This window comes from Pocillopora damicornis, chromosome 12 (assembly GCF_964200805.1).
Source record: "Pocillopora damicornis chromosome 12, jaPocDami1.2, whole genome shotgun sequence".
In the NCBI taxonomy this organism is placed as follows: Eukaryota; Metazoa; Cnidaria; class Anthozoa; order Scleractinia; family Pocilloporidae; genus Pocillopora; species Pocillopora damicornis.
The window spans coordinates 20,179,019-20,191,632 of NC_142681.1; the positions used below are offsets into that span (position 1 = coordinate 20,179,019).

Below are 12,614 nucleotides of genomic sequence, written 5' to 3' on the forward strand. Positions count from 1 at the left end.
GATTGTGTATCAGATTCCTGTGTTCCATCAACATTTGTTTTAAATTTTTAACTGCTGGGTGATATAAGGTGACGAAAGGAATTAACGTAAATGATTACGGCTCTGACTTTGAGTTTTCATAAACTACAAAGAGTGTTGTCAGTTTCACTCTTTAGAAGAAGAAGAAGAAGAAAGGAAGGGCTGACAACAACAGCAGTGTTTTGATGTAGCTATAGCTGTAGAGAAACAAACAAACTCTCTCAGAGTACCATTATTTTTACTATAATCAGATTAAGTATGCGTCATTCCAGGAAGATTTCTTCACCAGATTGCAGAAAAGTGCGTTTCTGGGAGACTTAAGTTTTAAAAGTTTCTGGGGGGAGCATGCCCCCAGACCCCCCCTAGAGGTTCAGGCCTTCGGCCCTCAATTATACAATGTACCGACCTACTCACAAGGCAGTGCCCTTCTACTTCAAAAATAAATGAAAACCCTGACTAAACCCTTTCCCTCTCAAGATCCAATTGGTAATTCTCCTTACTCTCTGCTGTATAATTTGTTTGAGGATGGTTTGGAGAATCTTTATTCTCATCACTTTTCTGCTTGATATTGTATTGATATTGTAAGGAAAAATTCTTTTTTTGGCCACCCATGGGAGTTAAAGGGTTAACAGACATGCATTTTTTTTCTTGACAAGGCAGATCAAAGAAGAAGTAGAGTGCCAACTGCAGTGGTTTATTGACAATATAGGATCATTACCAACGCATATCGATGGACATCAACATGTTCATGTATTGCCTCAAGTGTGCAAAGTTATGTGTGAGGTGATAAAAGAGTTTGGAATTTGTTGGACAAGAGTACCAGTGGAAATAAACCTTGAGGATTGTGTATGGATCAAAGAACCTGTGAACAATTTCAACAAATCTGTTATGGCAGATGCAGAAAATTCCAAGTCAATTTTATCTAACTATGGAATAAGGTAACTGTTTAAAACAATGTTGAATAAGGTGACAAATTTTCAAGAAAACTCATTATGGACCTTTCCCATTGCTTAAAGAAGGTTTAGCAGATGCAAAGCATACCTACAAGTGTTCTATGAAAATGCAACAGAATGTGTAAGACATCATCACAACATGGAAATCTGCAACTGTGAGATCAGTGTGATGAACTGAGATGGGATGATAGTTGATTTAGGAGGCTAGAAAGGTTTTCTTTTGGGAGCCTGCCATACTTGAATCTTTAAAACAAAGCAATTACTTCAATCATATTTTAATGAGATGTCTAGACCGATTTGTATCGGAATTTCCAGTGAGGGAAATGTATCAAATACTGAGTTTGTAATCAGAAGCTTGGACATGGATTTATCTAGTCAGTTGTAAGTATAGTTCTCTGCCTGCAAGTGTCAAGTGACAGTTCTATTGTTTAACTTATGCTTATCTTGTAGGTTTTCAAGTCATTTTATTGGATTCAGCACCATGGGGAAAGATATGACAGTCTCCAGGCTCAAACAGGCCATAGAAAATGTCTTTGCAGAGGACTCTGAAACAGTTTGTGAGCTCATGGTACATCCTGGGTATAAGAGCACTTTAGGATGTGGTGGTTGTGGTGAGGGACCAGATTTGTTTGCATGTTCTGATGATAGGGAGCATGAATTGAACACACTCAAGAGCCCTACCCTTAAAGAGTACCTGAAATCTAAAAATGTTAGAGTTTGTTCTTTTCAAGAACTGAACATGGGCAGTGATGCAAGTGTCTTAACCCTTTAACTCCCATGAGTGACCAAGACTGGATTTCTTCTTACAATTTTGAAACAACATTAAAGCAGACTAGTGATCAGAATAAAGAAAAATATCAATCAGGTAATTATCAGTTGATCCAATACCAAATTCTCTAAACAACATTGAGAATTGTATGGCAGATAGTAAGGAGAATTGCTATTGAGATCTTAGGAGTGAAAGGGTTAACTTTCTCTTAAAAGACCTGGAACACCTTAAATCTGATTTTATTTCTTTTTAACTTCCTTCATTTTAATAAAGTTGCAAAAATGTGATGATAATGGAATGGAATCAATTATTAAATGTTTTTCATCTATGATCAGGGGATTTTTCAGTATTTATAGAACCATTTAACAAAGACAGTGATTTGTTTCTATGCATCTTTATTTTCCCTCATTCTATTCTAAATATAGCAAGGTTAGAGATTTCTATAATCAACAATATATAAAGACTACTGGTACTTGCTAAACCATAGTGTATTAGACTAGGGAAAAGGTAACCAAGAGTGAATTATTTTAGCAATGTTTTGGTAAACTTTACCTCTTTCCTTGATTGTTTTGTTTTGTTTTTTAATTTCTGACAAATCTCATCTCTCACTTGTTGTCATATCATTCCTTCACTTATCTCAATTTCAAGTGAAACCTGCACTATGAATAACTGAGATCTGCTTAAATGCACAATTTAGTTTGTTTTCCTCCAAAAAGACTTTGGAGTTTATTTGACATGTTTGAAGTACTCGTGATTGAATGATAAAAACTGGACACCAAATGAGTATATCAGTGATCAATGATTTGGGAAAAACAGCTATTGCTCTGTAACCTGCTCCATTAACTTATTAGAAAAAAGCTAGCTTGGGTTTGGCTAAATGGCCACCAACTGAAATGAGTCTAAAGTGTGGCACAATGACCCTAAAGTATAGTTGACAAAATAGTCTTCATGTGACAAACAACACCAGTAATAGCAAATTTGCAAATGTCTAAATCCCAAATGGCTCACCTCAATTACAAATAAACAATTGCATTAACCTCCTCATGAAAGGCAGTAACTGGTGGGAAGGGCAAGTTACATTTCCAAATTAAGTTATGGTAATGTCTTTCTACTTAAAATTATAATAAGTTACTCATAAAAACTTGCAAAATAAATAATTGTAAAATAGTCCTATTTATATTGAGGAATTTTATGATAAGAATTGATGTTTTGTTTCCAATTTCAGTGAAGCTTAAGGTAAATTTTTACATCCAACACAAAGTCATTCCTTGTTTTTACAAGAACACAAGTTAATATCAGATGGGGTGACAAAGTAGCACAAAACAGTATTCAAATACACTTAACCCTTTAAGCTCTAAGAGTGACAAGCATTTAAATTCTCCTTACAAGATCACCCTTGAATCAAACATTAAGGTCACAAGAATAAGGGAAATATTCACCAACTATTACAAAGCTCTTGATTGTTAAACAAATTCTCCTTATCAGCTCCTTAAGATTTGTGCAGAGAAGAATATTGAGAATATACATACTGATGCCAGGGTGTAAAGGGTAAAATATGTCTACACTCATAAACCATAACCAAATCAAATTAAACTAAGTGAAATTTAAAGTTCCTGCAGTTGCTAAAAAGATCAAAGATTAATTCTAATGTCAAGAGAGGCTTAAAGTTTGGCCATTGCATATGCTGATTTTTGAGTAAATTGTTCTTCTTCCGTGGAGCCTTTGAGAGCTGTTGTTGAGCTGGTTCCTCCACTGATTGCCATGGAAACTTGATCAAAATACCCTGTTCCAACTTCTCTCTGATGTTTGTGAGCAGTGAAACCATTCTTGGCCTGTGCAAACTCATCTTCTTGAATCTTGGTGTAGGCAGACATGCCATTGTCTCTGTAGTCTCGTGCAAGCTTGAACATGGCATGATTGAGAGAGTGAAAGCCAGCTAAGGTTACAAACTGAAAGCGGTATCCCATTTTACCCAATTCCCTTTGGAAGACAGCAATTTCTGCATCACTGAGGTTGGCCCTCCAGTTGAATGAAGGTGAACAGTTATACGCCAGAATTTTTCCAGGATAGTGTGCATGAATGGCTTCAGCAAATCTTCTTGCTTCTTGAAGGTTTGGCTTTCCAGTTTCACACCACAGGACATCACAGTATGGTGCATAAGCTAAGCCCCTTGCAATGGCTTGGTCTAAGCCTGTCTTGGCACGGAAGAATCCTTCTGGTGTTCGTTCTCCAGTCAGGAAAGGCCTGTCATATGGGTCAATATCTGAGGTAACAAGAGCAGCAGAGTTGGCATCAGTCCTACCAACAATCACAATAGGGACATCCAGAACATCAGCAGCCAATCGTGCAGCATTGAGGACCTTCACAAATTGTTGTGTGGGTACTAACACTTTTCCTCCCATGTGACCACATTTCTTTTCCGAAGCCAACTGGTCTTCAAAATGAACAGCAGCTGCACCTGCTGCAATCTAGTCAGGAAAGAAGCCATTAAACATCAGCATTAACACCTAAATTCTACTTAAGCCCTTCACTCCCAAGATCTTAACAGCAATTCTCTGTACTATTTATCATACATTTCCTATGACATTAGTTCTGAGAATTTGATATTGAATCAACTCACAAGTACCTGGAGAAGAGCTTAAAGTGACCTCTGATGAATTGCTATATTCCCTTTCCAAATTTTCCTACATTCCCTTCAGAAACAGAGGGAGAAGTAAATGTTGAAATAGCAACAGCAAGTCTCTCAGGGCTTTATTTTGAAAAACTATTTCTTGCTTTTTTCTCCTGATGTATTTTGGTTTTTCATCAGTTTGAAAGAAAGTTTCCTTAACTACCACTGACCTTTTCAACGATGTGATATCCATTTAGTACCTGGGGCCCTTGTGAAACCCTTGAGGTCATTTGTTGAAACAAAATTAACCTTTGTTTTATCAAAACAGCAATCTAATCCATCTCCAATCTAGCCTACATTTTATCCCAACATTAATATTTTCATGTCAAAATAGTTGACACAGAGAAAAATTATTTATATACTCATGATCTCCAAATTATCTTAGACTGTGGTGTGTCACATAAACAATAGCTCCAAGGTTAACCTTCTTCTGACCTCTAGCTTATCAACTTTTTTGTTTTACTTCACAACAGAGGCCTTGAGTGGGCAGTGTGTTGAAACAAGGGAAAAATTGGAAACAACAATGGATAAAATTATCTACAAGTTCTTAACATGCAACTCAGAAAATTACCATGGACTTGGTGAGTTCAAATGCATTCAATGGGCCTCCAAATCCAGCTTCACAATCAGCAACGATTGGCAAAAAGTAGTCAATGTGTTTGTCTGTGCCTTCCATGTGCGCAATCTGGTCTGCCCTGATAAACGCATTATTAATACGCTCTACAAGTTTTGGAGCAGAGTTTGCAGGATACAGGCTTTGATCAGGATAAGTCTGCCCAGCTAAATTGTTATCACCGGCAACTTGCCATCCACTTAGATAGATGGCTTTTAAACCGGCCTTGGCCATCTGAACGGCCTGTCCACCTGAAATCACAAACAGGTTTTAAATAAATTCATGATAAGAAAGTATTATTCAAGCAAAAACAATAAACTATATGCCAATATGCTAACATATTCTTCGTTTGTCTAATTTTATTTCTTGGTCTCGATTTAAAAATAAAAACGCTGGTGAAATGTTTTTCTTGAGGGATATCCGAATGTCAGTAAATTTTGCGTTAGAAAATTTTCCGGGTACATCAATTGACGTCGATGCCTTGATGCGCCGTAGAAACCGGGTTGTGCTGCGTCATTCGCCTCCCAGGAAGACGATCTTTGTACGCTACATCAGGAATATTGTTTCGCGGTTTTAGTGTTACGTTAGCTCTTGACTTTTAAACGGAAATCGAATGGGAAAATTGTCAAGTCACAGTTCTCAGTCGCCCATTCATGTCCGAGTCCAAAGTTCGCATTCCTCTAAATTTCCACGTCATTAGAATTTCTTGGGTTGACGTGGCCTAGAATGACTCGGATCCGATTTACTTTTGCTTCTTTTTGTGACTAATATGACAAAAAGAAGCTTTTCGGGGTATAGATTCATGTATACATGGTGAGCGGCCAAGTGTCAGGCAATTTGCGCGCCACGTACTAAATTCACCATATTTGTAAAATCCTCATCTACCATATTTGGGAAAAGAGTGTCTCGCACGTGGAGGCAAAGTCTAACCATTAAAAATAGTTTGCTGCAAAAATTATGTTCCACATGCAACTTCGTACAGAACGGTAACTTACCCGTGAGAGCTCCTAGAGCGTTCACGTAAGAATTCCCTCCGCGAGTCAAAAGTTCCCAGAGTTTTGTGGCTCCTCGCCTCGACACAGAGTATTCGATTTTGAACGAACCGCGAAGCTTTTCTACAGTCTCTGGGCTGTAGTTTCTCTTGATTCCTTGAAATCGCTGATGTTTGGAAAACATTGTGAGCAGGACGGTTGAAACTTAACTCTGGGCTCTGGTCCACTATGAAACCTTTCCTTTAGGAGACGCTTCTCCGTAAAAATACTTAGTGAGAATCTTTCCCAATTTTCCAAATGTTTTGTAGTAAACTATATGTGAACTTTGATCGATTTTCTTACGGACGTCATCATTGGTGGAAAATTTTTCTATTGTCTTACTGAGGGGATTTGATTGGTGGAGGTATATTCAAGGACGCCTCACGCGAAGAAAAAAAGTCATGGGGCATGACCGAACTCATGGATTGCAAATTGCATACGTAGTCTCGTACTTATCTTTCATTATCTTTATCTTTCTTTCATTTACATCTATATTCAGTTCAGAGTTACCTCCTTTAAGTCGTGCGACAATTCTACATCGAAAAAGACAAAGATTTGCTGCCATGATCGAAGTCAATTTCGTGATTTTGTTAATCGTGAGTCTGACGCAATTATTACCAAGGATTGCAATTCTTGTGTTGCTACGGACTCTAAATACGAAAAAACTTGCAAATCTATAGAAATCAATACGAATATTACATGTAGTTCCAGTATAGAGTATTTTACAGGCTTAAATGAAGAAAACAAACAACAAACCAGATAAAAATCCTATTTGTTACTTACCCCCCTCCCCACCCCCTGACGTTACTAGGGAAACCCACGCCACACCTCCTGTTGTCCTTTGTCCCCGCCCCCTGGTCACCCCATGTTGGACCTTGAACTATGTGCGAAACGAGGCTAATAGAATCAATGGACTAGACGACGAGACACTATTCACGAAAAGTATACAAGCGTGCTGTCCGGCCAAAAACTGGGTTTGAACGCGAGTTTTCTCCTTATCAGAACTCTTAATCCATCTGTAAGTATGAAAGACAGTTCAAATTTTTCCGCAATTGGAGGCATCTTAAACTTCTCCTCTATCACTTTGTTCCACGGGTCACAAACTGTCACGTGTCATCTAATTCGGCTGTGTAATTTTACTTGCATTTCATTCAGGTAAAATAGAACCTCAAACTTCTAACAAATTAATCAACTTATACACTTCTCCAGAGTAAAATGAGAAATTTAAGAAAGTTCTTATTATATTTACTTGAATAAACTTAACTTCAAGTCACTGAACGTCACGAAACGTAATAACGTACCCCCCTGATTGTAAACTACTTTTTTCTTTAATTGTTACTTTGGACCCATTGATTGCAAGGCAAGGTCGATCAGAGACAAATTCTGTCAGTCTCCTTCTCTCTTTCAGGCTGTAATCGTGAGTAGGCTATTTCAGCGAGATCATTCGGAAGATTTGTATGGGATATTGGTTGCCCAACCTCCTTACCCATTTAAAATATATTCAGACGTGACTCAAACATTTTGATTTATATTGCATCTGTCTTGTTTCTAATAAACAGATTTTGTTAAACAATAACAAAAATATTAAATAACCCCCACAGCTGTGATCTTTGTCTCTTAAAACTGTTTAAACAACACTAATCCAGTTCTCAGGGATGTCATGGGGTGGGGATATTCATTTTCTTGCTGAGGGTTGCAAATCATGGAAAATCACAGGTTTTCCGAGGTAGAAATTCTCCTTCTTGAACAGGAAAATAATCAGAGGATGGCTTACTTGTTGGAAAGTTTCCTGTCAGGAAGGTTATGCTTAGCATCTTGTTCTAAAGACTGATTGATGTTGTTTTTTCGTTATAGGTTCCTGAAAACAAAGCCATGTGGTGTCCAAAGGGTGAGTTTATCTTGTCATATAAAGTACAGGAGGATATTGAAATATTTACTGATTGGATCTTGGGAGTTTGAGGGATAGGTGCTTGTTTAATTGTTGTTTGTCTGTTTAACCCATTAACTCCCAAGATCTCCTCAGTAATTCTTCTTACTGTCTGCCATTCAGTTCTTGTGAGGTTAGTTTGGAGAATTTGGTATTGGATCAACTTATAATCCCTAATTGATATTTTTCTTTATTCTCATCACTTGTCTGCTTGATATTGTACTGATACTGTAAGGAGAAATTCTGTCTTGGTCACTTATGGGAGTAAAAGGGTTAAGGGAAAAGGAAATAGAAGTTAAAAATAGTAACTTTGTTTATGACTTGATTTTGATAAAGAAATTTATGCAAATCAACACGTACATTTTGTTGGCATTATATTTGCATTGGGTTAACCAAGGCAAACAACAAAATTTTATAAGAGGACTTTTCATATGTTTATCCGAGGATAAGAGCAAAAAGTTTACTTAATTCTGCCTTTGAAATCATTTAATCTCTTTTTACTCTCCCTAACTAGGTATTGAAATAACTGGTGAAATCAAGCCAGAATACAATGAAATTCTATCACATGAAGCCCTGGAGTTTCTTGCTGATTTGCATCGCAGTTTTAACTACCAGAGGAAAAAGCTGCTAAGAAAACGACAGGAAATCCAAGCAGAAATAAACAGTGGGAAGCAAATTAGTTATCCTGAAGCTCACCATGAGAAGGATTGGAAAGTGGCACCTGTCCCACATGATCTGCAGATGCGACATGTGGAGATCACAGGACCGACAGACTGTAAGATGGTAATTAATGCCCTGAACAGTGGGGCAGATATGTACATGGCTGATTTTGAAGACTCACTGACTCCCTCCTGGAAAAATATTGTTGAAGGACAAATAAACCTCTTAAATGCAAACAGGGGGACCATTAATTTCATCAATGCAGATGGTAGGTTTGACTGCATATTTACTTAACCCCCTAGAGTGACTGGCCTCCAATTCTTCCTTATAGTATTAACCTTTAATCAAAAGGTCACGAGAAAAGTGGAAATGATCACCATTTTTCACAGCACTTGGCCAGTAGAAAGGCCTACAACAATGCACTTAAATCATTTCTACAATCATTATTGCTGCCTCAATTAACAGATGCTTTTATTTCTATTATCAAACTGTTAGGATCAGAGCGACGTTTGAAGGACAAAACAGCCTGCTTGTTGGTTCGTACCCGTGGCTTGCACCTAGATGAGAAACACATCCTTTGTGATGGAGAACCCATGAGTGGTGCACTGGTAGATTTTGGACTTTACTTTTTTCATAACGTCCATATTAGGCTTGCCAATGGCTCTGCTCCATACTATTATCTTCCTAAAATGGAGACTCATTTGGAAACAAGGCTTTGGAATGACGTGTTTAAATCTGCTCAGGATTACATGAAAGTTCCTCAAGGTTAGACCTGGAAGCTAACTCTCCTAATTGTAGACAACACTTTTCTTTGTTGAATTGTGCGGAGAGTTTGGTTATGATCAGCAAGACAGAGAAATACCAATCAAGAAGTAATCAGCCAAGGAGGATCAAAGGTCTTGAAAGATAGGGAAGATTATTTACAAATTGCTACTAATGTAGTGGGGAAAATTTTTTCAAAGATTTTAGTAATGTACAAACTGCAATGTAACTGCTGTCATTTTTCAGTGATAGAGTTTGTGTCACAGACAACTAACTGAATCTGTGATATTCTTTCCTGTTCACCAGGAACCATACGAGCAACTGTTATGTTAGAGACTCTGCTAGCAGGAGTGAACATGGAAGAAATGCTTTATGAGATAAGAGAGCACTGCTGTGCCATGAATGCTGGAAGGTGGGACTACATTTTTTCAGCAATTAAAAGATTCTCCAGAAAACCTGATTGTGTACTACCAGATCGTAAGCAGGTAAAACATACAATAAATCAAACTTGCATTGTATATAGTAGATATGACGGAATATATGTTTTGCAAGGGTTTTTATTTTTTAAGAAAGTAGTAGATAAGTGTTACTTCAATTGATTATGTAGACATGCTCAGTTGGGAGTAGATTTCAGGTCATGATGGTTTTATTCTAGATTGATTTGCATTCTTCCCTGTTTGAGTTACATCTATCAGAATTAGTCATTTTTTTAAACTATGATGTTTACGTCTCGTTAAGCATTCTGTTAGTGTTGATGTCCTTGTGGTCGAACACCCCCACGCCCCACCCCCAAAAAAGTCAATTACACCTGCATCTTTCTTGCACCAAGTATTAGAGGTTCACCAGAATTGCGATCTAGATAATTTCTTTTGCACAAAGTTCTTACAAGAGGTAATTAGCCCTTTCATTCAAGATCTCATCATTACTTCTCCTTGCTGTCTGCGGTACAATTCTTATGATGTTAGTTCAGATATTGGTATTGGATCAACTGATAATCCCCAAGTAATATTTTTCTTTATTCTCATCACTTGTCTGGTTAATGTTGCATTGATATTGTAAGGAGATATTTTTTCTTGGTCATTCATGAGAGTTGAATGGTAAAGCTTGACATGATAATGTAAGTCTAGCAAGTAGATGCACAATTGTTTTTGATTTGCAGATATCAATGACAGTACCATTCATGCGAGCATATACAGAACGTCTTGTTCAGGTGTGTCATCAGCGTGGAGCTCATGCCATGGGTGGAATGGCAGCTTTTATTCCAAGTAGAAGAGATGAAAATGTCAATAAGATGGCATTTGAAAAGGTCCGTCAGGATAAGGAACGGGAAGTGGCTGATGGATTTGATGGCACCTGGGTTGCACATCCTGACCTTGTGCCTTTTGCAAAGGGGATCTTTATGAAGGTGGGAATTGATTTGGAGTTTTGTTTTATAGCTGGAAAATTTGAAATCTCCTAAGTTTAAGTGAGAACTATTTATTTACCTGCAAGCTTTCTGTATGGGGGAACTGGTCATTGAGATGGTTTAATCACATCAGAGCATATTGATTCAAAAGGTGACACTTGACCCATTAACCTCATTGCTTAAAGAGGACTATCATTATGCACTTGAAACATCATCATCCACATCAGAACCAAAAGCATCATCAGACAAACAATACAAAGGACTTAATTAGTGAAGCTTTTTGTGAGCTAGTCGACAAGATTATTTCCCAGAGATGTATCAAGTCTTAAAAGTTGGCAAAAGAGTAGTGATCATCTAAAAAACTTTGAGCTCTGCTCAGGCTGTAAAAAGTGTTCACAATATTTTCTTTTGGATTTCCTTTCAAAAATATTATCTCCAGCGTTAAATGCTTCCATGCCTAGGTAGTTAGTCCATTCTTTGACACTCAACTTTATAGCACATTTTTTTTTTGTTTGTTTGTAGGGCTTGCATGGTGCCTCCCATCAAAAACATCGCCTGCGAGAGGAAGTAAATGTTAAGGTTGAAGAGATCTTGTCAGTTTCCGTGCCAGGAGGAAAGATCACTGAGGAAGGAGTACGAGTTAATATCGGTGTTGCTCTTCAGTATCTGAGCAGCTGGCTATCGGTAATGTTTGTTGTTTCTCTTTTTTGGATTCTTTGACAATCTCATATCCTTTATATACTTCTTTTTCTTCAAAACCCATTCAGCTAACTGTACATAAGCACAAATTTACTGGTATCTTTATTGATCTATAATTTTCACTTTTCGCATTTAAAAAGTACAATTTGAACAACTCTTGAGATGAATCAGCACTGACATAAATGAAACCTTAACCCTTTTAACCCCTTAAAGTGACTGTCATCTAATTTCTCCTAACAATATCACTCCTGATTCAAACATAAAGGTCACAAGAATATGTATTCTAAACAATCACCTTTTATGTAGGACTGTTATACTTGTTCAAATTTAGTGCTATCCAGAAAGTCTTGTTGTTAGTAGGGCTCATTTCTATCTTTCCTTTAACAGGGAATTGGAGCTGTTGCCATACACAATTTGATGGAAGATGCAGCCACTGCAGAAATTTCACGAGCACAACTATGGCAATGGTTGCGTCATGGTGTGCGACTTGAGGATGGACGTCCCTTCACCCCAGAGTTTTACAAAACTTTGCACAAAGAAGAGCTTGAAAAGCTTGGAGGTCCATCCAAAAGCCGTTTGGCACAGGCATCTCACCTTTTGGATAAGTTGGTACTCTCAGAAGAGTTTGAAGAGTTTTTGACATTGCCAGCATATGAACTTCTTGACAACCCCTCAGCCAAGCTGTAGATTTTCAGTTATCAAGCTTTATCCTACAGCATGAATGTTATTAATTGCTGTATTGGGTTTAACATGGTGTATAGTTGTCCAGAAATTCACCAATGTCACTAACAACCATTGTCTGAGCAACAAGTTTTCATTTATTTAAGATGAACTCTTGTAAGTGATAATTTTGTGGTTTTTGATGGACAAAATGTCGTCACCATGAGAAGTCTGTTGTTCTAGAAACTTGAGGCTGGTAAAGGTATCGGTTTTTGACTGAAAATTTGGATGTAATAATCAAGTTCAAAGATGATGTAGTGATAGTTTACCAATTAAAAAAAAGACTTTGCTTGGAAACCATTTTCATTTTTGAACACACTTTGCCCTTCACCCTCCCTTTCTCACTGTAAGATGCAACACCTACAATCATTATGGACACCTTTCAA

At 37.5% G+C, this 12,614-nt stretch overlaps 3 protein-coding genes across 4 annotated transcripts in view; 2 read left to right on the plus strand and 1 right to left on the minus strand.

The window, feature by feature from the left end:
* Positions 1-2,907, plus strand: part of LOC113671214 (carbohydrate deacetylase) — a 5,636-nt gene extending 2,729 nt beyond the window's left edge. Inside the window, exons 2-3 of the mRNA XM_089190455.1 lie at positions 679-956; positions 1,422-2,907. Coding sequence (XP_089046581.1) covers positions 679-956; positions 1,422-1,743 — 600 coding nt within the window. The 3' untranslated portion in view covers positions 1,744-2,907. The remainder of the gene's footprint in view (positions 1-678; positions 957-1,421) is intronic.
* On the minus strand, positions 2,119-6,290 carry LOC113676748 (uncharacterized). The gene is made up of 3 exons (XM_027193443.2): positions 6,020-6,290; positions 4,983-5,275; positions 2,119-4,208 (listed from the first exon to the last, which is right to left on the minus strand). The coding sequence occupies exons 1-3, from the start codon at positions 6,198-6,200 to the stop codon at positions 3,402-3,404; spliced, it is 1,281 nt and encodes a 426-aa protein (XP_027049244.2). The 5' UTR covers positions 6,201-6,290; the 3' UTR covers positions 2,119-3,401.
* LOC113676747 (malate synthase) lies at positions 6,189-12,525 on the plus strand. Of its 2 annotated transcripts, none has more exons than XM_027193441.2 (8): positions 6,189-7,073; positions 7,910-7,943; positions 8,497-8,910; positions 9,138-9,407; positions 9,711-9,889; positions 10,564-10,809; positions 11,332-11,493; positions 11,896-12,525. In XM_027193441.2, the coding sequence occupies exons 2-8, from the start codon at positions 7,928-7,930 to the stop codon at positions 12,193-12,195; spliced, it is 1,587 nt and encodes a 528-aa protein (XP_027049242.2). In that variant the 5' UTR covers positions 6,189-7,073; positions 7,910-7,927; the 3' UTR covers positions 12,196-12,525. The 2 variants fall into 2 exon arrangements, with proteins under 2 accessions (XP_027049242.2, XP_027049243.2); XM_027193442.2 differs by lacking the exon at positions 6,189-7,073 and adding an exon at positions 7,609-7,781.
* Positions 12,526-12,614: the final 89 nt, after the last annotated feature.